Source organism: Astatotilapia calliptera, chromosome 20 (assembly GCF_964374335.1).
Source record: "Astatotilapia calliptera chromosome 20, fAstCal68.1, whole genome shotgun sequence".
NCBI classification, from domain to species: Eukaryota; Metazoa; Chordata; class Actinopteri; order Cichliformes; family Cichlidae; genus Astatotilapia; species Astatotilapia calliptera.
Genome location: NC_137441.1, coordinates 29251264 through 29278530, shown reverse-complemented (window position 1 = coordinate 29278530; position 27267 = coordinate 29251264). Strand labels below are relative to the sequence as shown.

At 38.8% G+C, this 27267-nt stretch overlaps 2 protein-coding genes across 4 annotated transcripts in view; one reads left to right on the top strand and one right to left on the bottom strand.

Annotated features, from left to right (window-relative positions):
- celsr3 (cadherin, EGF LAG seven-pass G-type receptor 3) overlaps positions 1-27267 on the bottom strand; it is a 136098-nt gene that overhangs the window by 86985 nt on the left and 21846 nt on the right. For all 3 annotated transcript variants that reach the window (XM_026153787.2, XM_026153789.2, XM_026153788.2), the window contains exons 2-3: positions 22969-23312; positions 15203-15491 (exon numbers count right to left, since the gene is read on the bottom strand). In XM_026153787.2, coding sequence (XP_026009572.2) covers positions 15203-15491; positions 22969-23312 — 633 coding nt within the window. The remainder of the gene's footprint in view (positions 1-15202; positions 15492-22968; positions 23313-27267) is intronic.
- Positions 19235-22519, top strand: LOC145422910 (uncharacterized). The gene is made up of 4 exons (XM_080294892.1): positions 19235-19355; positions 20049-20205; positions 20367-20443; positions 20921-22519. The coding sequence occupies exons 2-4, from the start codon at positions 20070-20072 to the stop codon at positions 21215-21217; spliced, it is 510 nt and encodes a 169-aa protein (XP_080151018.1). The 5' UTR covers positions 19235-19355; positions 20049-20069; the 3' UTR covers positions 21218-22519.

The following is a 27267-nucleotide window of genomic DNA, read 5'->3' as shown; positions in this document are numbered from 1 at the left end:
AATTTTTTACTAAAGCAGCTAACAAGAGGCCTTGTGGTTAATGGTATCACACTTTTTCATTACATTAACTCAAACGTGTGGTGTATTCCTCTGGCTATCACGGGGTCCAGCATGTTAAGTGTGAGCCTGGTTAGGACTACTGCAGTGACTGCACAGAGGTAGTAGTGCAATAATAGGCTAAAATGATTGCAAACTGGCATTTTTAGTCAGCGCCTGTGGATATACCAAAATACTGTCTGAGAAGACGCCTTCTCTTCTACAGCCTCCAGAAGCCTGACTGAATTTTTCCATCACAGCAATCATCCAAAGCACACTGCCAAAGTCACACAAGAGTTTCTTAAGGAAGAAAAAAATATTAGCTGTCCAAGTATGTAACCTGACTTGAATACAAAAGAAACATTGGGGATATTATAAACTGAAATAAAAAAGGTTTCTGAAGAAAGAGTTTAGAAAAAGTAAATTACATGAAGTTCCTGTTTTAGGAACCCTCAGATTTTAATTCTGCAAAGGGGCACAGGCAATAATAAATACTTAAAGGGCATATAATTTAAATTAGGATAACATTGTACATTAAGCTCTGATCATCATCATATATGATTGACAGTGAAATGAATCAGAGAAACGTAGCTTTCACGCTCACCGCTGCTGGTTTGTGCAGGTTCATTACCCTCGGCACAGGACTTATATATATGTCGCCTGAGAAATGTCTCTCTACAGGTGGTACAATGAAGCTCATGAAAATTACCTTTCCTGTAAAGCAACAGGTCTTTTTCCCATGTTAAAAGTGTAAGTGGCAGTGGCAGATTTCCTTTCCTATCAAGCATTCAACCACATTCATCAAGCGCTTTTGATGTAAATCATTCCCTGATTAGCCGATGGGAACGGCAGGGTGCTGATTCCTGAGAAGCAGTAGTAAGAGTAACTGTTGCGCAGGAACTAACATTTACCATCACTCAAACAAACACAAACTGCATGTTTTTTTTTTTTTAAAAACAACAAAATTACAGCTGCAAGATTTCACCTGTCAACAATAAGACTCTGTATAACATTTGGAATTTATGATAGAAAAGGGGGTTGAGGAGGGCAGGGGGGATTTTCTGAATAACAAAAACAACATGAGCAAATCTACAGACGAGAATAAACAGATTTGGCTGCCAGTCAAAGAAGCTCCAGTCTAGAGTGTCTCAAGAGGCATAAACACCCACACAGCACACACACATACACACACACACACACACAGAGGCACATATTCAGTCAACCACATAAAAAGGTATGAAGGAATACGCTCTCTCTTTCATGGTTTTCACCTTTCCTGGAGCATATTTGGACACACACATTGTCTGACATTTAGCAGCTACACGCAAAAAACACCCACACCCAGTGGCCTCCACATCACCAGAGCAGACAGGGTTTGAAACTAGCCTTAAGATAGATGGCTCCTTGAGGACCAACTTTAGAACCTGGGGATGGTTTCAAACACACACACACACACACACACACACACACACACACACACACACACACACACACACACACACACAGACAACCCCAGGAAGATACCAAATAAACAAAACGCAATTCATTATTTTTAACACATAAACACACACACTCAATTTCATTTCCTTTCTTCGATTCTCTTTTTCTCTGTGTCACACGCACACACGGACACACACACAAACGTGCAAACACACATGGATCATTGCTCCTGCCCTCGAGGCTGTCGGGTTTTATCGTGTAACTGTCTCTGTTGGCACTATGTTTGCACTGCTTTTAGTTTGTGCCAGCATACCCACTGGCAGACTTCTCACATCTTAGCATTATCGCACACACACAACTAAAAGCACAACAACAATAAATCGTGCGTGTGTAAGTCAATAAACATCCTCACCTTTCAGCAGATACAAATAATATCTGACACACATCACGCACAAACACACAGGAATTTGAGGGTGAGTCATGACCACACACACAAATGCACTGCCAGTCAGTGACACAAAGACAGGAGAAGCTGTAAAAGTCAGTCAGACTCGATACACACTGATACTGACTACGTGTGACGCACACCACGTAAACTGAATGACAAACTCTATAACAAAGGAACAGTGATTAAGCATTTTAAGCTCGCAAAAGAATTAGTGATATAATTTGCTAAATATGTCACCTCTCCCCTGCCATTAGTCCTTTCCTCCGCCTCTCCAGCATCCACCTGTCCTCCACTGCATGCACTTTTTCGCCTTGACTTCAAATCCAAACGATAACTTCCCTATCAGTCATTTTAACATCTTTTTCATTTCATCCAACCCGTTTTCCCACAACACCTTCCCCCATGTGCCACCAGGCAGCCGATATCTGCTGGTTTTGGCTGACAAACATACTCTCTCACACACTATCAAATCAGCCTGAGGATGGACACACACACACACACACACACACACACACACACACACACACACACACACACACACACACACACAGAGTGAGATGCCCAGTCAAACACCCAGCCCATTTTACAACAGCCCAAGGACATTCAAATTATCACGTGTCTGCCCTTGTTTAAGCTTCTCTCATCCTCTCTCCGATTTCACGTGAAACGTATACTTCAATGTAAGCGCACACAACAGGGAACCAATTAAACTGAGACACCCCACAGACACACAACACAACACACACTCACTAACGCAGCACCATTTCCCTGCTTTTGTGTGTTGCACCCACTCACCCGTACAGACCCTCTCATTAATATTAAAATAAATAAATAGACATTAATGCTCATGAATTATGCAGGCAGTGAGACTTATAGACACCTGCAAACACACACACACACACACACACACAACACAGGCACATGCTGATTCGTTATGCACACCAAGCTGACTAACTGAAAGTAAAAGTGACGGAAGACTGACGAGAAAATAAAAACAACCTTTGGACACATTTTTACAGTACCAAAAGTAACACACACATACACACACACTGGAATTACAAGAAGTAAAGCAGAGCAGATGTGATCTCAGACTGACTCAACAATGGTCTTTTGACCACGCACGCACACACACACACACAGAAGGCAGGACAGAGAGTTTGTAATTCCTCATTTGGCTCTGCGATTTAACTCACACAAAGACAGAAAGGTCAAGCGATTGCTAAAAACGTGGGTGTCCGATAGCAAGATAGCACTTAAAATTCCCCACAAACACTTTGCGAACATGGACAGATGGTTTTTAATGAGCAGACAAGAATGGAAATGCACACGCCCACACAAATAAGACACTGCTACCTTAATACATACACCCAGCCAAACAAAGAATCACACACAGACAAAACTCTGCATCATGAAAATATCCCACCACTAAAAAGTAACAAGTGCATTTCCTGCTTTGTTATTTACATTTTAAGAAGGTAATACACGCCAACCCGCTGCAGCTGCACCGAGCAGGGATGCAACTCTTTCTTCTTCTTTTTTAAATTAATAACATGACAAGAAAACAGAGGTCAAAGTGAAAGCTTGAAAATTACATGTACAATGAAATGAATCAGAGAAACGCAGCAAATCTTCATGTTTTAGAAGTTAGAATCACAGGGACGGGTTTTAATAGGATCCTTTTGCACAATGTGTAATTTCACTTTTGATAGTTAGGCCCATTTTTCTATTTTATCTTCTAAATAGACACACTTTTTTATATCTTATTGTATTTTTTAAAAGTCCATTTCTGCCATTTACTCACAAACAAACCAGCTCAAAACAATTCAGAGAAAAAAATATTCAAGTCTGAAAACTTCAGTCTGAGCTTCCACGCTCCCTTTGTTGTTTGAGATCGAGCACTATTTTCAATCACCTCGTTGTTTCCTCCCCTCCCTGCATCCTCTCCTCACCCTTTGTTTCTTCCTTCCTTTTTCTAACTTCCACCTTATATCTCTATATATAAAACATCCCACGCTTTGCTCTTCCTTTCTCCTTCCTCCCTTCATCTTATACCATCTTCTTTTTTTCCTCTCCCCCCTCTATGCCAGGCTTAATGCATTCACACCACCCCTTCATTCATTCAGATGTTTTATTCATCAAAGCCAGTATTCTTCAACCACCGCCGGCATCTTAGTTCGCTCCGCCCAATCGCCCACCCCATAACCCTCCTCCTCCACCTCAACACATGGTGCATCCCTCGAGGCCAGCGTGCTCCCAGTTGTCTCCCCCTTCTTCTTCCTCTTGTATCACCTCTATAGGTCTTGCTTGTGCTCCTTTATTTTTGGTGTTTATTTACCTATAGTGTACAACCCACAGGAAAAATTCCTCATTTAGTAAAATATATGATCCAATTTGTGATGTTTTACATGAATCTGACATTAAACAGCAATAGCTTCCATTAAGCTGATACTCTTTATGAATTATCTTACAAGCTGTATTTTAAATAATAACTCAATAGGGATGGATTCTTAGAAAAAAAACTTTTTCATGTATAAGAAGTAATGGATTTTATCATGATGTGTTTACTTGGAATAAACTGACAAAAGGTCATGTAGCTGCCATGAGAAAAAAAAGCAAACAACACCACATATAGAAAGCTTTACACTGCACAGAGACACAAAACTGAAAGACTATTATTACAGTTTTAAACTTGATAAAAGGGGCCAAACCTAATAGGCAAGCCAGGACTCACTGATGGAAGTACGGGCTCCAGCCTATATTACCGAGCGTATTATTTTTCAGTTCCCACCCTTATTTGTGGGGTCTGAAAGAAGAAATTCTAAAATCTTTTTCTTTATTAGTTTCATTTATATCACAAGAAATTAAACCATTTTTAAAAAAAACAACTCATATGGCAAAAAGAAAGGGTGTAGGTTAAAGCTACAGCTTAAATAAAAATCAATAAGTAAGTCAATGGCTGTCAATAGACGCTGCTGAGACCTTAAACTGGAAATCAAAGCTTGGATGGGAATCAGGATGACATCATCAGGTGACTTCAGCCCGCTGATAGTCCATCATTCTTCCGAGATGTGTCATCTAAAGGTACGCCTTTATCATAACATCTTATTTGTTCGATTATTCACCGCATTTCATGCAGCTCAAGATTTGTTTGTGTGATATCGCTGCAGCGTGTGCCTCTGCTGAGAAGAGTGCTCCACCAATTTAACACTGCAGGCTCACAATAGATGAGGGAGATATCGTCCGCTTCTTGGGAAAAGGAAAGAAAAATTGGTCCCTATATTACCCAGAATTCAACTCCACCAGCTGCACTTCTAATGTAGCCTCGAGCCGTTAGCCTCAAGCTGAGATGAAAATCAGTCTTCTGCGCTTATTTCTTGAACTTAACTCCACACACACTGATTTTTGGGCTGGATTTCGTCCTCAGCCCTTCAAAAAACAGCCATTCAACACATTTGGTTTGATTTGTGAAAACATTTTGTTTGTTCCTTACTTAACAACTTCGATTTGCACTTTTTATACTTCCTCCCTCTCCCATATTTTCTCTCCTCCTCTTCAGTCTCTAAATTTCTCTTTTTTCCTTTGTTCAGGCACTTTTTTTCTTCATGCTTTTGTATTTCTCTTCCTCTGCCCTATATTGTTTATTAATTTACTTGGTATTGACTTATTTCTGTTTCTTGTGAGCTGTATTTCCCTCCCATACACATGTATTCCCTTTCAAAGCTTTTTTTTTAAAGAAAATTTTAACTCTTGAGCATTTGTCCTCTTTTGTTTGCTCCCCTTTTTCCTTCACGTGTTCGGTCTTTTTCAGTGTTCCCATTTCAACTTTCATCTGCTGCCATCTCTGTCACAACTCTCTCTTGCCCCTCTGTTTCTTCCTTTTTCATTAGATCAGATGACGGACATTGATAACAATCACTTCCCACATTGATTTTTGATTCTCTTTAACCTTCTCTCTTCAGCCTCTAGGCTTTTTCTTGCTTATTCTTCTGTTCGCCCTCTTTTTCATTTTCTATTCCTCCATTTTATTGCGCCATACATAATTTCTACGACTCTGCACCCTCCCGTCCTCATCTGAATGAGTTTAAATAACCATCAAAATATCACTGTGTAAACAGAAACTGTAACTTTTGTTATGACTGCCGCACAGATGAGTTATTTTATGAATTAATGTAGTAGTTATTAGGGATGCATAGAGTGATTTTGACTGCTTTGTGTAACATCAGTTTTTTTAGTCCTTATTTCTATGATCCACTTTTAAAACACTTTCAGAAAGCTAAAGCTGAGAGAGTAATTACTAAAAAACAAATAGATAATTAATGTATTCAAATCCATCCATCCATTCTTTTCTGCTTATCCTTTTCAGGGTAACAGGGGGGCTGGAGCCTATCCCAGCTGTCTTAGGGTTAGAGGCAGGGTACACCCTGGACAGGTCGCTAGTCTGTCACAGGGCTAACACACAGACACAGACAACCATTCACACGGGCAATTCAGAATTTTTCAATTGACCTGTCCCCACTAACTGCATGTCTTTGGACTGTGGGAGGAAGCCAGAGTATCCGAAAAGAAGCCACACGGGGAAAACGTGCAAACTCCACACAGAAAGACCCCGGCCTGATCGTGGAATTGAACTCAGGACCTTCTTGCTGTGAGGCAACAGTGCTAACCACCGTGCTGCCCAAATAAGTCATATTTCACAAAGTTATATATTTCCGAACATAAATAAATGTAGTACTGTAAAGTAGAACTTGAACAATTATGTTTATTTTCCTCTTTTTTATAGCTGCACTAGGTGTTAAATGAAACAATCAAATTGTGAACTGCAGACTTTCAACATGAATTCATTGGTTTTAACATGGTATTGTATTAACAGTTTAAGAATTACAGTCATTTCTATATACAAACCCCAATTTCCAGGGCTCAAAAGCAACTGGACAAATTATCACAATTTTTAATATGCCATAACAACTATTTGTATATTAAAGTAAATGTTATAGCTGCAGCTATATTTGAAATTGTTTTAGGCACTTTATTTTGTGAGGTAAAGAACCTGCAAAAATATAAGATTTATACAAGATTAAATTTAGCTTTAACCTAAATCAGTTTCATGTAGTGAAGTAGAAAATGTTCAGTGTACCTAATGGTGAGACTGATTCATTAAACCACATAATTGCTTCTAGACTTTTGCATGGACCACTGAAGTGAAGGTCTGTGATGTAAAGAAACTGACGGTACAAACAGATCAGGCAACAAACTCAGAGGATCCTAAAAATACCAGCGCTATACACACTCGCTTTACAGAGTAAGCAAACGCCCGAATCACCAAACATGATTTTGAATTACAGCTGTCAACCATGCATTTATGGGTACATGAAGAAATCCCAACTATTTATATACATGTATAAAACCAGAGAGGAACCAAGATATGTGAACTTCCTCCTCTTACCTCCTGCTCCCCAACTTATCTTCCTAAAACTAATTTAGCCTCCTTTTTCCTTCCTCTCACACTGTTTAATGCATTTAGCCTAGTCGATTCCACATATCACATCCCCTGCAGTGTGTTTTTTTTCCCCATTTAATGCACATATTTCCATTACACCTACTCTATTATGTTATGTATTTATATGTTTCTATTTCCTTTATTTCCTCCCGTGCTATCTGTGCTCTTTCCTGAAACCAACTTGTCTTATTGCTCTGGCAAACACTTTATTCTTTGTTACCTCTGACTTACACACACACACACACACACACACACACACTTACACTTTTATTCTATTAATGACCTCTAAAACACATGTGACTCTCTGAATAATCTATCTTATGCCATTATCTCCCTCTCCTGCACTCTCACCCATCCGGCCTGGTTTTATCTTCCCCACAAAACTCAAATCTATCTTCTCCCACATACTCTCCCAGTTTAACCCTCTCCAGAAACTTTTTTAAACTCCTCTTTATCTTTTATTCTTTCTCTTAACTCCATCTTTCTATAGAATACTCACCACCACGCCTTTTTTGTTCCCCGTTGTGGTAAATGATCTTAATTCCACCTTTTACAACCTCTCATCAGTTTTTTCCTCAAATATTGTCTTTGTCTTATCGTTAAAGCTCCTCGTCTTTGACGCTTAATTCGTTTTCCTTGTCAGGTCTGACGTCGCGTCTTATCTTTTTAAAACTAATTTAGTTTTCATTTGGATTGCTTTTTAGTTGTCTGTGCTAACTTTGATTCTCTTCTGTCTTTGGGAGTATAGTGAGTTAGGTGAATATCTTTTCTGCTTTACTTAAATGTTCCCCTCAGAAAATAATCCACAGATTGTTGGTTTAAAATTCACACCAGACTTTTGATCAAATTTTAATTTGTGTACTGTTTTTGTGAGCTCTATTGTTAATTCAGTTTGCATTCTGGTTAGATTAGGTCTTCTTCACCAAACCCTCTTTTTGCTCTTTCTCCCCCAGCATATGTGATACAGTAAGCAGGTATATAGGACAGTAGAACGCCAGCTGTTCAGGAGGCCAGTCATACAGCTGTTTTTAGTGCTCTTGCCATCCTTCAGTTTGAAATGTATTTCCTAGAGGATAGAAACTGTTCAAACTGTTCACATAAACAGCAACAAAGGTCCATCTTGGTGTCTAAAACTGATATTGAATTTGAAGCTGAGAAATATGTTTAACTAGAGAGAAACAAAGGCAGACGACCTTACACTAAATCAGAAAACGAAAGCAGTGCCATCATTGATGTAAATGTTTATATTGTTTTCACTTTCATGTTTAAAACAAAATACAGCTTTAAAATATTTTTATAATGTAATGAGTAGTTTACTATTTCATTTGAAATTCTAGTATTGGAACAGCATTTATACCGGTGTATAAAAGTGGTTAATTAAGTTAAGTAAGATAAGTAAGTGTCAATTAACGGTGTGATTAAAACCAAGAAACCAAATAAGTAGAGTGGTCACTATGAGCAAAGATAATTAATGCACATTGTTAATGTTCTTGAGCCTCAAAATGTGCAACATTACAGATTCTTTCTCTTTGTATGAAGCGCTCTGTCAAAGTGATTTAAGGAGAATTACTGATTTCCTTTCAATGATACAGCAGGATAGATGTGCACCATGCACGCCTGCTCTAAAGGTTACTGCTACAAAAAACTGCAACTTCACTTCTCAAATTTTCTTTCTCCTGCTTGAGGTGTTCCATATTCATTATTTGCTTTAGTTCATATCTGTTCTATATATCCTCTATATTTTCCAGTTTGTCTCACACACATTAATTTCATGCACTCTTCTTCTGCATTAAATGCTCAACTCTTCATTTCATTCCCCAAACTAATTCCCTCCCTCTTCATTCTCCCTTTCTTTATTCTCTCTCTTTTCTAATTCAAACTAAATTAGTCTCATAGCCTGAACTTCAGTCCTGCTGCAACCCATTCTTTCTTAGTCACTCACTCCTCATCCCATTTCTTTTTCTCTCTAAACCTTCTCCACTTCCTACAAAAAGCTAAAACTTCCATATATATTTAGATTATTCTTCACAAGCTTAAACATTGCCTATTTGTTCTTAGTGTGTGCTCTGGTTTCCATCTCTGCCTACTGGATTGAATTTCTCCGTGTAACATGCATATCTTCTTTATCGCACCCAAAACTAATCTCTCCTCTGCCTACTGCATCACCTACCCTCCTCTTCTGTTTCTCAGATTTCCTCTATCTAACATACAAACTGCTTCCCCACAACCAAGAGATTAAATTTCTACTTAAGCCATCTCTTCCCATTTTATCTTTTCACAAATTTATTTAGTCTGCAGCCATGCCAATTTCTCTCTTTTTGTCATCTTCTCTTTGCATGTCCCAGCTCTCCGAGGTGTAGTATATCTTACTAAATCTGCATAATGTGCATCTGTCTTTATCGCTTCTGAGTCTTTTCTTTCACTTTGTAAGGAGGATCAGATATCCGCTCTTTTAGTCAGCTGTTATCTCTGCCTTTAAGGTGTACTGGGAACTTGTCTTTGTACCGCTGAGGTCTTTTTCCTGTTTTCAGGGTTAATGACTGTTGCACATCCCTGTCAGCACTGTAAGCTTAGCATGTTTTTCAAAGAAATGAATGCTCGCGGCAAGAAATATTACATTTTTTATGAATAGAAAAACAGAGCTTCAGCTGAGTTTTGTACAAGTAAAGGTAAGAACTATAATTTCCTTGCTATATATGTCACCTTGGGAAAAGTGATTAGAGAAGTAAAAGCTTTAAAAAAGCATTCAATTACTTCAGTTAGTGGCAATGCGTCTGTTTTTTTCTACTTTTTATCACCACAACCTGCATCTCTTCATGCTCAGATGGTAGTCTTTTTTAAAAGCACCATTTAATACTATAAAGGGTAAAAGAAATAATGTAATTCAATAAATAAATAAATAGAACAACAGACACACACAATTCAGTCTGTGGAGCATGCAGTTTGAATTTAAAGCTTAAATGTATTGGATTCCCCAGACAGACATCTGAGTGGATGGCAGGTACAAAGAAGCTTACCCATTTGCTAGTAAGGTGAAAATTTTTCTATTCCCACTTTAAACTCATTTTACAAAAGTTCACAGAAAAGTTTGTTAAAGCTCAAATTAGAAGGTCTTTGATATCTGCAGAAGGCTGATGGGAAATAGTTTTGAGAGGTATGAATCAGAGTGTAGCATTTTAAATGCTAATGCTAGTTGGTAAAAATGTGGGGCGCTTCTCTTAAAACACAAATTTATTCAGAAGGCTCCGTTAATGAGTCACCAGCAAACAGATAAACGCTGCAAAAGCACAGATGGATCATCTGTGGTGTGAGAGAGAAAAAGATACAAAGTATCACAATTCATGTAATACTACAGATACATATTTGGTTGCTATTAGCCGTTTACTGTTAGCTTATTACTTTTGCAGCTGTTCCGTCACATTATTGGCTCCCCAAAGACAGTTTGGTTATCTTTTATTCTACTTTTATTTTGTTTTGTGCGTTTTTGCAGCTTTTTTCTGTTTGCTGGTGTTTTCTTGAATTGAAATGGATTTGACCTCTGAGGGCCACTGTAAATGATGATGGCAGACAGCTAAACAATCTTGCCTAAACCTGAAATTGACCTGTGAATGTTTCCCCTTCCTTTGGCTTGGCAGGCACTGTTATAGATGTGCAAAGATTTGTTTGTCAACCCCAAAAATTTGATTAAAAAAGAAAGAAATTAGACATTTTTTCTATGTAGTTAGAAGGTGTGTGACCTTTATTTAATTTCAATGCAGTGTGGTTACAGCACTGCAGTAATTTGCCGTTGTGCTGGTTTCTCCTTTAGTTTGTTTCCTCAAGGTCACCATGCATGTGCTCGGTGGAGGGGCAAAGTGGTGCACGCAGCGAAGTAGCATTGGCAAGACTGGGACAAGAGACTATAAATCTAAGTTCATTGATACTTTTCCACAAAGAATTTTAACATGTAACAGTAAGAAAAGAAAATAGGTGGTAAAACTGGGTTGAAAGGGTCGTGTTACAGGACAAACTTGGGTGCAGGAGATTCACTAGTTTTATTAGATATACCTGAAGATCCTCTGTGAAAAAGGCCAATCAGCAAAGTCCAAACAAAATCCTGTTTTTAATCTAAAATTCTTTAATCCTTGACTCTAACCCACTGGGTTTAACATATAAGGTGTCATGGTTTCATTTAAAACCCCGGGCTAACCCTGGGGATTCAGTACTCAGCTGAATAGTACGACCCCTGCTGATGCAGTATCTTAGTGCTGTAGGTCTGGAGTTGACACCACAAAGGTAGTGTGAACCTTTTTACACAGCTTGGGTAAAAAGCAGCGGTAACCTGCCTTTAAAGTGTCAAGTATGACTTATCCCGAGGTTAAATGTGGAGTTTAGAGAAAGGTTAGCCTGAGGTTACACGTACTATGAAAACCTCACTGGTGAAGGAGGCGAAGATGCTCAATCATGATAAAGATGCAGCTTATGCGCTTTGTGATGGGCATACTGTGCTCCACCTACCCTGAAGAAACAGCACAGTGCTTCAGAGATCACACCTGACTCAGATCTTTTGAGTTTCTCCCTCAATGGAAACAGAAAGTTTTCCGACTCGGTCAAAACCTCAGGCCTACCTCCTGCCTGTGTGAGCAATCCACAGATATTCAGGGAACCCAATTCAAAGCTGCAAAGGAGCATATGGGGGGATGGATAATGGCAGGATGGAAAAATGAGCAGCAGCACAAACTTAGTCAGGAGATATCTGGAGAGTTTGGGAATCAATTCGTCCCTGTTTAGTTGTTGTATTCCTTCTTTTCCTCTTCCCAATAGCTCCGGGGTATTGTCAAGACACTGTAACACCCGACGCCTACGCAGGAAAAGCACAACAATGACTGCCCAGAATCCATCTGATTTCCTTCACTCCCTCTTTCACTGCTCTATCCCACTCTCTCATAGATGCCTCTCCATTTTTTCCCCCTATAGCTCCTCGTCCGTGTTATTCTCATCCATCTCCCTAATTTTTCACTATGCTGCCATAGCCGTCTCCCCTCCTTCTTTTCCTTCATCTTTTACGCTCTGCTGTCTTCTTTGCTATCCAATCTTTTACACTTTGTGTCATTTCTCTCTGTCCACCCTGTGCCCCCTCACTTAAATGTGTTTTCTGCCCCTGTGGACGCTGTAAGCATGGATCACATACTGTCAGAAATTTCTATTTCCATTTCAATTACCAATTTCTTTCTGGTATCATCTGCAATCCAGTGATCTATAAAAAAAAATCTTTTCTCTTCCTCGTGCTTTTAATACCTCTCCTTCTTCTTCAAGTTCCTTTTATCCATCTTTTACAAATTTCTCTCCACTTCTTAAACTTTCTCGCCTCTCCATCTCTCTTTCCCTTTTCTCATCATACTCCACTTTTTGTCTCCCTCCCACTCGCTCTACGTCTCTTTCTACCTCCGTTTCTCCTTTGCTCATTTCCTATCTCTCTCCTCATCTCTTTTTCTTTTTTTCTTGTCTGCCTCGGTGGGAGTTCGGAAAACACTCTGTCTCTCTCATGAAAGAAAAGTGTTGCTTCACTCCCCCAGCTCTCTTTTGATTCGAAATAAAAGGCAATGTGAAATATCCCCCAGACACACACGCTGACATTCATAGCTTCTACCCTCTCCCACATCCACTCAATAGCAGAAGCAATGCAGCAGTATGAAGGGAAGGGAAAAATCTGAGTCGTGTTGAAATAAGTCCAGTGTATTGGAAAGGTAAGCACTGTGTATGTGTGTTAGAGTGTGTATGAAAAGGCAACAGATTAAAAAACGGTAAGCGTGGCAGTGGCGTTAGCGTGCATGTGCATATGTGTGTGTTTGTGTGTGTGAATACAAAAGACTAAGTAACAGGTAGAGGGCTGAGGAGGAGAAAGCTCTCCCAGGAGGCAGAGTGTGTGTTTTCATGTTGTTCAGCTCAACATGACAAAAGAGTGAAAACGGCACAGATCAAAACGGAAGTCAGTGTGGGACATGAACAAAGACGCACACAGTCAGTTTTAGTTTTCAGAGCGCAGCATTAAAGGCTAGAATCAGACACAAACAGACAAACACACAAAGACACACTCCACTGCAGTTTTTTCCTTTGAAAATACACCTCTCTTCTTATCTGTGGCCACTGCATTCAAACCAATGACAGGCAGATAAAACAATTTGAACACACAAATGCTGCCTCCAGCCTATCTTTACAGCATGTGTATAATATATATATATATATATATATATATATATATATATATATATATATATATATATATATATATATATATATATATATATATATATATATATGCATTTTAATCATTGTATTATTATGTGTATTCATAATGACCCAACTTTAAAAAATCAAAGCATTTCATTTGAAGGTTTGAAACTTTCGAAAGATCACTGTGACTTTGTGAATACTACGGAACAAAAAGATCAGTTGATGAGTTTCTAAACTTGTAGCTTTTCCCTGAGGATTGGTTTGCTTTCACATATAGAAAAATCCAAATGAACTGTAAGTGAACCAAAATGCATCACTAAAAGCCATGTGAGAATATTCAGTTTGCTTATTGACCAGATGTGTTTGGGGGGAGAGCAACAAGAGTAAAAAGAGGAAGAAGATGCTGTGAAGATGCTTCTGGACGATTGGACAACAGAGAATTTACTTCATTTCACAGCTAGCTGCTAATCTTTGCACATCTATAGTACCTTGCTGCATAACAGAAGGTAGCGCTGTGTGGTAGCCAGAGGTAGGATCCAAAGGCAGGACTCGGGAACAAAGGGGTAACTAAAAGAGGCAGCTTTATTTACTGTAACTACCAGACACTAAAGAAATACAATAGTACAAAACTCCAAAAACGAGAAACTAGGAACTTGGAATGAGGAACAAATGACAGACACCACTGAACACATGGAAACACACAGCAAACTATGATGAGACATCGAAGAACAGAGAAAAACTGAAGACTTAACTACACACACAGGATAACGAGAGGGTGGACCACAGGTGTACACAGCTGTAACTAATTACTCACTAACAAGACAGAGCAAGCAAAACTCAACTCTATGCACACAGAACGAGAGACTATCAAAATAAAACAGGAAATACTGCACACATAATTCAAAATTAAAGAAGATACAGTAATAAGAAAGTCATAAATAGCTGACTTTCCTTAACATAGACTGTTTCTTCATCACTTCACTAAGAGTGAACTTAGAGGCTGGAGCCAATACAAATTTTACAATTTAAAATCATTGCTAACAAGTTTGAGTGTGGGAGGAAACTTGGAGTACCTCATGGAAATCTATGCAGGCACAATGGGAACATACAAACAGTAATTTGCAGTAGAATTTTCCACTTTTAAGCAGATGAAAGTGCTTCTTTTTAAGCGTTGTAAGCTTTTTAAGCAGTCTGGTTTTTGTATCATAACCAAGCATATGAAAGCTTTCCTCTAAGGATTTCCCTCAAAGCTTGATCTAGAAGAACTGCTAATAAGACCTGCACTCATTTTCCAAGCACATCTTCATTAAAGCAGACTCACTACTGGAAATGTCAATTAGTTGAAAAAAGGACTAGGACTAAGCTGGTTAGATATAAATCAGTTCTATTAAATTTAACTGACAAGGCAAGAATGACTCAGCCTTATATTAAACCTGGTTTATTCTACAGTTTCTTGAAACAAACTGTTTATCATCAGTATGAATATATCACATTGTTCGTCAGACAAAAACAGACTTTTCCACAAAACACTTTCAAACAGCACACGCACACACTCCCTCGCTACTCACCGGTGTAGTCTTCGCGGCAGATACAGGTGTACCCTCCCTCTCTGCGGGCACACACCCCTCCGTTCAGACAGGGGTTGGAGTAGCACAGGTTGATCTCTGTCTCACAGTAATCACCCGTGAATCCCACTGGGCAGCGGCAGCGTAGTCCTGCGATGGGGTGGATGGGCCGGAACAAGATGGAGGGTGAGGAGATGAAGGGGGCAGAGCTGTTGAAACGCAGCACTGAGATGCACTTCATGTAGTTCTGGCAAGGCTCCCGCAAGCACACGTTGTCATCAAACGGGAGGACCTGGAGCAATAGAAGAGGAAACATATACAGTGTAGTGTGAGGAATATTCTCAATTTAGACTTTCAAGCGTCCTCACTCAGGGCTTCTTTTATCACTCATAATAAAGTTACTTTTTATAAGCGGTGAAATCGTTCTTGTTTTTGTGTTCCAGTGATCTATTTCAGCAATGGTGGAAAAAGTCTTCAGATTTTCAAAGTAAAAGCATCACTATAACAATCCAACTAAACTAAAAGTACATTAGATATTAACAGCACCTAGTACTGAAGTTAATTAAGTAAAAATCTCCCTGATGATTATTAAAGTTTTTAAAAAGTATCATTTTTAACAATGACATAAAGATACAGTTTAATGAATTTGTAACATGTTATGATGAAGTGAAGAAAGATGCCAAAACAGTTTCTTATACTTAATTTGTATCATTTGGGCAAACGAGGAAATACATAAATTGAAAAAACAATATAAAAACAAATTAAGCAACCATCAGTATCTGCTACTGGTTGAATTTGTATTTTAAAAACCTTTACTGGTAGAAATAATAACATGAAAGAAAAAAAAAAGTATGTTTTTTCTTTTAGGAGAAATTAAACATGCTAGCATGCTAATGTTTTGAATGCTAGCATGCTAGCTAATACTAAAACATGCTCATGGCTATATAAACATGATACTGTAAGGCACTGTCACAGTCATACTGGTAGGAGCATCAAAAAAACAAAAATGCTACACAGCCTTTTAAAGTTTATTTACTATATTATACTTACTGTCAAACTGGCACATAAATCAAAACAGTAAATGTGCAGGCAGGTAAGGTAAACCCGCCTTCTTCTGAATTCTGCTATGATGTATAGGCTGGTTATAAAAGTCTATACCTGTAGTTTGGGGAAGGAGTTTCTCACTGACTGACTTGTTAGGTGGCTTCACACTTCTGACTGGTGAAAGTTATCATTTGATTGCTACAAAATGGTAATCTTCAGTAATGTTAGACATACATATTTAAAATGGGAATGCCTTTATTTATTCCATTTTAAACAATGTAATTTTATTATCACATTGGAGTTTTCTTGGTTCTTTGTACTTAAAATATTCATATTACCTTCATTTACCTGATACTAGCAGTCTTAACCTTCTCCACAGGTCAACCCCCCCCCCCAGCTATCAGTCATTTAGCATGCTGCCTTGGACACAGTGACAGCAGTGGGCTGTGTGTCTTTGCATAACCAGTCACTTTCCCAAATTGTATATTTACAGCTTTTGCTTGCTGTTAAGGCCAGTGGACCAGATATATTCACTAGATTGTGTCTTCTTAAGAGCTGAGATCCTGTGTGCATGTGTGATTGTGTGACAGTGCCTGTTAAGATAAGATCAAAGGCACTCACCACTGGTGTCTCTCTCACCCCTTTATAAATATTTCCTTCTGGATTCACCTTCTTCCTTCTGCTTCTATCTATCTCTCTCTTACCGCGAGATTCCCTTGGGTTGTGTAAACATTACATAACTGATGTGCTTGTCCAGGTGTTCCTGATTTCATGCATGAGAACATTTAATGGTCATATTTGCCCGTTGTTCTGTAAAGTCACATGGCTGATGTGCCACAGGAAGCTGTATTGTGTTATTACTAGTTCACATCCAACAAGCTCAGATGTATACTCACAGGCCACTTTATTAGTTACACATTGCTAGTACTTTTTGCCATCAGAGCTGTCTTCTTCATTGCATTGATTCAACAAAGTGCTGGAAACATTCCTCAGAGATATTGCTCCGTATTGACATGACAACATCACACAGTTCCTGCAGCAATGCCAGCTGCACATCCATGAAGTGAATGTGGAGGCTATTTGAGTTCAGTGAACTCACTGTCGTGTTCAAGAAACCAGTTTGAGATGATGTGAGCTTTGTGACAATCAACATTATCTTGCTAGAAACAGCCATCAGAGGAAGAGCACACCGTGGTCATAAAGGGATGGATATGGTCAGTAAGCCTCAGACGAGGCCTTTAAATGATGCTGGGTTGGTACAGAGTGTGCCAAGGAAAAAAAATACTATCACCAGCAGCCTGAACCCCTGATGAAAGGCAGGATGAAAACACGTTTTGATTATCTTTACATCAAATATTTCAACAGAAATTGGGACTCGTCAGACCAGACAACAATTTTTTCAGTCTTCTAATGCCCACTTTTGGTGAGCCCATGTAAACTATAGCCTCAATTTCTTGCTCTTAGCTGAGAGGAGTAGCACCCAGGGTGTTATTCTGCTGCTGTAGCCCATCTGCTTCAAGGTTTGATGAGATGCTCTTCTGCATACCTTGGTTTCAACAAGTGATTATTTGAGTTGACAGTTGCCCTGTTGTCTTGTGAGCGGTGACATCAACAAGGCATTTTTCACCCACACAAATGGCACTCACTAGAAATTTTCTCTTTTTCAGACCATTCTTTATAAACTCTAGTGTAGGAAAATCCCAGGAGATCAGAGTGTAAAACACAGCCTATTTGGCACAAACAACAATGCCACATTCAAAAGTCACTAAAATCTTCTTTCTTTCTCATTCAGACGCTTGATTTGAACTTTGACAGGTCGGGTTCACCATGTCTGCATGCGTAAATTCATTAAGTTGCTGCCATGTGTTTGGCTGAATCAATATTTCCATTAATGTGCAGTTAAACAGGTGTAGCTAATGAATATTTCTCTGCTACATAGGCTTACTGTCATTCTTTTTAATAAAGTGAATTAATAAGTCAATACATTTTAAAATAAATAATTTCAAGAAATATTAAATGTTATACCTCATAAATGATTAATATTTATTAACTAGCTTCCTATAATTTCATGCAGTGCATGTGCAGCCTGAAAGAGTGTAAGGCTATTTTTAAAGGCGCTTATTAAAGGTACATTCATTAATCTCAAAGAATATTCTTGTTTTCAATACAGCAAAAAGACCATGCACTCTCAGAAATAGAGGTACGAGAGAAGAACATTTTTGTACCTATAGGTACATTTTAAAAAAATGTTCCCTTAAAAGTACAATACTGGTCTTTAAAAGTCCAGAAATGCCCCTTTAAAGGTACAATTTGAAATAAAGTACAAATCTGTACCATTTTGACCTGTACTGCAGTGACAGTGGCAGAATGTGGTAATGGGTCAGCATGGGAAAATCTGGATGGGCCTGGTTAATTGTAAAATTCATATGAGATGTGAGTGTGCTCATAAAAGCTACATGTTATAATCAAATCTGTTGGTCCTCTCCTCTGTACATAAATTATCCTATGATGCAAAGAATATCTGTAACCTACCTTTGTGTAAGTTATGTTAAATTATATTTTAAAAACACACACAATGACATGCAGGCACAACCAAATGATGTTAAAAAAACTGGTCCATTTCCATTTTATTAAGTTTCAGTTATAATTTTTAATGTTTTAAATCTTGGTTGTAGCCTTCAAAAACGTGAAATCATATTACTGTTATGTTTGGCCATTTACTTTTTCGCTTTTACTACATCCTAGAATTGTTCATTAATTGGGAGGTTTTTATGGAATTTGCAACATCAAGTTAAACCGAGGTTCTTTGGAAGTTAAAATGTCAAGCAGATTTTTATGTTACGGTGACTACATTTTGTAAGTTACAAATATAGTTCGCCAAGACAGCATAACGGTTTCCAAACGCATTAATACCACAATGTCCATGTATCAAGTTCGCAACGCGCATTAATCCCAAAGGCTGAAAAGGCAGCAGCGATGAGTGCTCCGCCTCCGCGCTGACTAGCGTTGACGCAGAAAATGACTCTCAGGGGGTTATCGACACGGAGGAGCTCCTTAAAAAGTTGATGGAAGAAGGCATTGATGTCAGACGACGAGGCGCAAAGGTTTAGAGGTAAGTCGGGTGTGATTTTGTGTTTTTATAAAAATTACAACGTGTAATTTTACAGTAGAGTTAGCAAAAGTCCGAAGAGCTAGCTTTAACATGGGTGAATGCTAGCAGTTAGCTAAGTTTTAAACAAAGAAAGGTACAAATGTGGACTATTTAGACTGTTGGTGGAATGTTCAACGTCTGTCTGCCCGCCGTATTCCAGTGTTTTATCAATAAATAGTCACTAACCGTGTACAACAATGTAAAAAAATCAATAATTTCTCAAAACATGCTAGTATGTAAATATAGGTATTAACAAAATCGTTCTCTAAGCAAAATTCATCCCATCTAACGTGTTTCCCGCTCAAAGGGATTTTAAACAATGGAAGGTACACATTTGTACCATTCCACCTACTTAGTGGGATTTGGGATTTTCGAATATGAGAACTGTAAGCTCTGCGTAGGGACACTGTCTGCAACCCAAGAATTGTTAAGATGATTGGGGAAACAGCTAATGATTTTTTTTGTCTCTAAATCTGATTATTATTATTTTCTGTACTAACTGATTAATCAATCTGTTTATTAGCTTTAGAATTTTTGTTCAAGGGTTAAAGCACTTTACATTTATCTCCAGTCTGTGTCTTTAAACATGTCAAAAGTTTAAATCCTCAATGTAAAATGTCATTCTTTTGTCTATTCTGCTCTTTTCATTTCCAGTTGTGTGATGAGGTTGATTTAATGCATCCCTGCCAAGACAACATCTGTCGCCGCTTTAGCAAAAACTTCACTGCTGTTCTTCAAATGACCAAGGATTTGCCACTGAAGAAGGTCTACATGGAGGCAAGAGAGAATGCACTGGCTGAAGACATTACAGGTGCTAATTTGACCTCATACAAATAGTAAATTTTGTGACAATTCATTTGCTCTCTCTTCCAAAGATAATTGATGTACCATAGTGTCATGTGAAGAGCATGTTAATGGGAATTTGCATGCTATCAAAATCTAATGAAGTGCATTTGCATCTGTATGACCTAGGAATTGACTTCAAGGGGGCACTTCTCTTGCCATCCATCTTCAAGGAGAAGATAGAAGATTTCATCATCCTTGGAGAGGTAAATGCATGATGCAATGCATAGCCTTTGGCCACAAGTTTCATTCTTGGTGTTTTGTTGGCATGGAGCTGAATTCAGCTGTGGTTCAGCATCACAGCTAAGCTAATGTAGGGGAAACACTGCTGTTAATCCACAGTGCTGCTGTGCTCTTGGGTTTTGTCTGGTGTTTATATAGATAGATAGACCTTTATTGTCCCCTTAGGGAAATTCTTCTTCACAGGTACTGTCACTGTCAGGGGTGATTGCTTTTGCCCTTGAATATTATGTCAAACTTTAGCAGCTTATCAAACACTACCACAACAGTCATTGGTCAAGAAGCTTTTTGTTTGGAGTATGGGCCATGTTTACAGGTTATCAGAATAGACAGTTTTGTTTTCTAGCAAATAAAGAAGGTAATTTGAGGAATCTGTTGAAAATCCACTTGGCACATATTGCTTAAACATACTGTATACTAATGTTTTTCTTCCTCTTCTGCAGAATACTCCCACGAGTCCATACCCAACCATTCGAATGAAGGATAAGAGTTGGACAACTGCCCTCTTAAGACAGTGTCGCCGTGTTGTGACAGTTGAAGGAGTGGATGTTTGCTCGTGCCGCTCGCTGGATGAGGCCTACATCTCAGCATTCTCCACCTTCTTCGTGTTCAACATGACCTACCCTGCATACTTCAAGAAAACACTTGTCTTTCTTCAGAACTGCATTGTCAACATAGGAGACCAGGGAGACAAACCCCTGCCAGTAAGTGTCGCCAGGGTACTTAACCAACTCTATTAAATACGCCCCCACCCAAGTGTCACTACCTTATTGACTACCCAATGCTGATTTTGATGTATGGTCCTCTTCGCCCTTTGTGGTGTATGAGATATGAAAGCAAGCATCAATATTTCAAAAATCTAGCGAGTAAATGCAAAAACTTTGTAAACATCACTGCAACTCTTAGCAATCGTCATCAAATGAAACAGTGCTGGGAGTTTTCTTCAGATAAGTTGCTTGTTGACTTTGAACATTCACTCAGCACAAGTGTCAGTGTGCCATTTTCATCTCTGCCAGGTGACTTACAGAATGCTCTGGAAATGAACAAAAGTTTTACAGATGTGCATTTTCAGGATAAAGTGCTTCAGCGTGTGTCTGCTATATCTGTCAGCAGTGTCAAATATGAACTTGAGGATGTTTTTGTAGTTGGCCATGTACACACTGAAGCCATACCTCAATTCTTTAAAATCAAGTATATTTTGAATGTTGATACTTGTTGGGTATTGTGTGGGAAACTGTTACTTCCTTGCACTTGTGAATGTCATTTCCATGCTTACCAAGTGGCAGTTGACAATGACTGGATCCTGTTCAATCCAGGAAATGAATTAGACTTTCAAGCTCTAGACACCTATTAAGTTGATGATAGGCGGTTTGTGTCCTTGAGGTATTCTGTGTGACGTGATTGCAAGAACATTTTTATGTATGTATGTGTGCGTGCGTGCGTGCGTATGTATGTGCGTGCTTGTTGAAGTAGAGCAAAACATTTGTGTGGACAGTTTTTTAAATACATGCCATCTCTGTGATCCGTCAAAACATTGTGTTCAGGTGTTTAATGTCTTTATGTGATTGTTTACTTTTTTTCTTTTTTTTTTTTTTTTTAAATGAATGTATTTTTCTTGACATGTCCTATGGCAGGGGTGTCAAACTCAAATACACAGTGGGCCAAAATTCAAATCTAGAACAAGGTCGCGGGCTAACATTAATATTTATTGAAAAATATCTTCCTCCAGATATAAGAATGAATCTCTTCTTATGGACTCAAACAAGTTTTGGTGAAAAACTGAATGTGGAACAAGCAAAGCTTAATACTAAACAATGTATATATTAGCTGTATAATACCAGTAGGCCAGCTCTAATAGTAATCTGGTATGGCTTCGCGGGCCAAATGTAATTAGGCTGCGGGCCAAATTTGGCCCGCGGGCCAGAGTTTGACACCTATGTCCTATGGCAATATACGAATGTAATCAAGGATGTATTCCTGTGGTTGTTTAAGTGCTTTGATGTGATTCTATTATCGAAAATAAATGGTTAAATAACCAAATATTTTGGACTATTGGGGGTACATTTTTGTCTCTTTAGGTACGAAATAGGTTGTCGCTGGGGGGGTACCCTCATAGGTACCCTATTGTACCCTTTTCAAGGGAACATTTCTGTACTATAGTTTCAAGGTACATTTATGTCTTAGGAAAGTACATGATTGTACTTCAGATGGTACAACTTCATAAGGTACAAAAATGTACCAAGCCTAAAGGGTACAGAAATGTCCTTCAAAAAGGAACACCCCCAGCGACAAGCATTTGTACCCTTTTTGGTACACTTTGGTACCCCTATTTCTGAGAGTGTGCTTTGAACCAGAGAAACACCATATGAGAGAGTTAAATGGTATTTATATGCTTGCCAACATTTTTGCCTTTGTGATGTGATGAAGGAGTTAAAGTCAGACACTCAGAGGTGTGATTCCTCTGTGTGTGTCTTTTTGCACATGGACTAACCTCCATCTGTGTCAGTGACGTCAGCCTCGGCCTGTTCAGGTACAGCTGCTCCTCCAGGGCCTCAGAGGGAAAGAAATGTCCGCCCGGCAACGCGGCAGAGAAGCTGACATTCAGGATTCCTCCGGGTGCCGCATCCAGATCCGGCTGAATGTTGAAGATGAAAACATCCTCGACAGGAACTGAGAGAACAGCGGACACACCTTCCAAGAAGGTTCCCAGCAGTGGTGACAGGAAGTGCTCCTGGGACATGTTCTGAAGGCGGACAGTGACACTGCTGCCCAACATGTCCTCTGTGATAATGAGGACGCGGAGAACACACTGAGCCGAAATGCTGTGGACGCCATCTGAAGAGTTGAAGAAGATAGCAGAGGGCAGCCAGTTAGGTGAACGAATAGAAGAGGAACTTATGCAGGTTATAAGGAAAGAGAAAGCGAGAAAGTCAGAGTGGCACAGTCAGTGACCAGGATGTGGACGGGGCGCAGAGTGAAAGAAGAAACTTTGAGAGGAAGCTTCAGAGGAAGAGGTGAGGAATGACAGAGATGACAGAAGAGCAGAGATATTCACCAATGCAAAGATAAAACAGGAAGTAGTCACAACCGTGTTAACGTAATGTAATTAATGTAATTTTATGTTACTTAAATTGATTAAGAGTGGGAGAGAAAGTCACAGGTAACTGAAACTACCAGTGCTTCTGTGTCGATGATACCACAGAAACTACGTTTTCTATCACTGGACTGGGACTGAAGCTCACTGGCTGATCTTGATAAAAGGTGGAGTTGGTGGACGAACATTTTAGTTTTATATTCATGTAACAAAAGTGGTGTTTACAATCCATTCACACCAAAGGTTACCATGAGGTGCTGGTCACTAGAAGTAGATTTGACAACATATAAAATATATAAAATATTCTAGCTGTATGACAGTACGGTCTGAGGGAAGCAAAAACAGCTCATGCAAAAACAAAAATAATCCTTATTTGCCTTAAAATATATTGGAATTGTGACATTAGAACTCATATAAGAAGGAGGAAGCTTTGATATCTTAATGTCTAAGCAGGAACATTATCTGATCCACTAGATTCATTGAATTTTTTAGATACAACTCTTTATAATATCGTTTACAGTTAATGTTTAACTGTATCTTTTTCTTTACATATTTACAATTTAATTAAAATTAACCAAATTTCTAATATTTTAATGACATTTAACCTAAAAAAAATTAAAAATTGAAGTCTTACTATGAGATAATTACATTATTTACACTTTTATTTTACATTTGCGGTTCACTGAAAGTTTCTCACACAGATATCTAACAGATAAATTACTACTGTAGGACATATTATACAGTATTATAATAGTATTATATATGATTGTCTAGTTACAAGAAAATGAGTTTATGGAGCCTGAATATAGCAGTCTGCTTTGACACCACCTAAGTTATTGTAATAAAAAAAATTTTTTTTATCCATAACAAAATTTCAACAAATAAATATGCAAAGATGGAAAGGTGAGGGCAGCAGCATGAGGACCCCAGGGGAAAAACAAAAAGGCAGGCATCTGTGACAACCGATATGACACTGATTAAGTCAGTTATAGCATTAAAGGAGCTGGAGCGAGTAGCAGAGGCAACAGCGACTGCAGGGAAGCTTAAGCAACTTAAATTAGTGAGCCCCATGGAAAAACAGGAAGTACCGCTGATATAGGCTGGCCTGGCAGTCAGATCAGCTGTTATTAGGTGATTTGTGGTCTGCTTGAATGTCTAGGTAAGCACTGGAGGAAACAACTGGATTACATGTACTGGGAATGGTAAAATATGACTGACTTATGGTGGTGCTACTGGTTAGAAATACAAAGCACAGAAGCCTCACACTGTGTTTTTTAGAGTATTAAAATCCTTGGTTTAGCTGGTCTTAGCAAAGGTTTTTTTTTGTCTAATAATTAATGTTGCCTTTAATATTGAACCAGCACCACTAATCTTTCTAAGCTTAAGCAAATTCATAACATCAAATAAGAAAAATCTGATACAATGAAGGTATATGTTGTATACGTATGAGTCTGAGTATGAACATGGGCAGCAGCTCCACATAAACTCTTTATTTTTTTGCATTAGCTTTCACTGACACTTGCTTAATCCTGTGGAGACAGCATGACACAAAGTATTTTAGTGCTCCTTTTTCGCTCTTCTTACTTCCACTACAGCCCCGAAGATCAAACAGCATGGCTGTAGACACTCTGTATTGCTGTATGTGTGAATGTAGTCATCATCTGTGAACCTACATGTCAGGCATAAGATGTGGTGATAGGAGATTTGCAGCATAAAAGTGCTGAATCCTCTGAGGTCCACTTTAGTCTCTAGAAAGGATGATGCAATTCATTATCATGTGTTACAGTTAAGTAATAGAAAAGTGATCCTCTGAAGTCTACATCTATTTGTGAGTCACACAGAAGGTGGCGCGCAAACTGAGCGTTCTCATGTAGGGAAGCGTTGGGTTTCCATCTTCCCACACGCAGCTTTACTTACAGATTCGACAGGGCACTCCTTTCGCTGGGAGTCCACAAAATGAGCTCATTGGAAGCGCAGCAGGTCACAGCCCTCACAAACACCCATTTTATTCACAGACACGAAGTGTGTTTAATCTATACTGGATGTACTGCTGGGCAGTGTTGTGTGCTGTAAAGCAATTTGGTCCAACAAACTGGCAAATAAGCCATAAAGGGACACAAATGCAGACAAACACAGCATAAGAAAGCAATACACGGGAAAAAATGACAGGAAAGAATGAAATAAAGAAAGGGAGAAAAAGGAGCGTTATGGGTGGAGGGTGAGGGGTGAACAGAGACAGAGGGAAGATGTGACATGGACATGAGCAGGAGGACAGAGAGGCGGTGGAGGGTGAAGGAGCGCGAAGAAGGTTTATTAAAAACTGAAAACTGAAATGGAAAAAAGGGGGAGAGAGAGAGCTTTTAACCAGGGATTAATAAAACGAGAGATTATGGCTTAATTTGTTTACGCTACTATAAATAAACACAAATCTTTATCTTTGTTAATGCTTTAGTAAAAATATTTCAGGATGTTATTAATTGAATTTATTTAAGTTTTAAAAAGGGAAAAAATCTAATTCTTTTATTTAGATTTTTGATTTATGTATGGTTATTTGGCAATTCTCTAACGTGTAAAAAAAAGATATCAAAAGGAAGAAAAAAGCAGAACGTAAAACTGTCAGAAGAACGGGATAAATGTAGGAGGACATACAGCGAGAGCGAGAGAGAATGGAAAGACGGATGTATGGAGGCTGGGGGTTGGGTCTGGTGGCAGCTGGTTTGATTACCGGATTATGAGGAGCCTCACTCCCCACTGACCTCTAACACACACACAGACACACACACATATGCACGCATACACACACTCAAATCCAGAGGCCATCATAACAAATGAGCAGCCAGAGGGAAGAGTGGTTCTGTGAAGGGGACGGAGGAGCAAACCTAGCAAACAATCTGTAGGGGACATTTTAATAGAACATAAAGAGGAAATAATGCGCACAAAGAAACACATTTGGATCAAACTGATACGGTCATAGAGTACAGCACATACAGGACACATTAGGTGAAATAATTAAATGTCACTTCGTCTTCCTAGGCTAAAACCCAGCTTTATTATCGCCTCTCCGGATCACAATGCAAAGACACGGCACTAATTGACACTGATCTCCCATTGTCATTGAAATGAGACAGGGATCTATGAAAAGACCCAGGATAATCTGCTCGAGTAGTACCCTCTTTTACATAGACACACACACACACACACACCCTATTGCTGTTCAGCATGATGTATGTTGAGCATCTGACATCAGGAGACCCTTTTTAAATTAATCCAGGCTCTTATAAAGTCTGATTTTAAACCATGTACCTTTGGGCAGGATTTGTGTCATTACAACTAGTTTAGAAGCCAATCCTGGTCCAACAGCCAACTTTGACATCTGTGACATGAAGTAATGAACTTTAAGCCTCTCTTGCTCAAACACGGAGAACGGGCTTTCAGTGATGTCTTGTATCCAGTAGATAAAAATGTGAGTGTTGTTGAGAGCGAGATGAGGAAAAACAGATTCGACTGTCGTGTCTGGATTCTAATCTGGCCCGGAATTCTGTTCAAAGTTTAAACAATGTCTACTCCAGCTTTTCCAACCCTTACTAATTAGGTTAAAAAACAACTGCAAAATCTGTAAACTACACCGTGAACCCAAGATTCCTATCAATCTAATTCTATGAGAAAAAGCAGCTATAAATTATCACCTTAAAACTC

What these genes read in the sequence shown, in the direction of transcription:
- LOC145422910 (XM_080294892.1), top strand. Translation starts at nt 20,070, where the DNA reads ATGCATCCCTGCCAAGACAACATCTGTCGCCGCTTTAGCAAAAACTTC. An exon ending in ACTGGCTGAAGACATTACAG is followed by an intron (nt 20,206 to 20,366) that starts GTGCTAATTTGA and finishes TGTATGACCTAG; the next exon opens with GAATTGACTTCAAGGGGGCA. An exon ending in ATTTCATCATCCTTGGAGAG is followed by an intron (nt 20,444 to 20,920) that starts GTAAATGCATGA and finishes CCTCTTCTGCAG; the next exon opens with AATACTCCCACGAGTCCATA.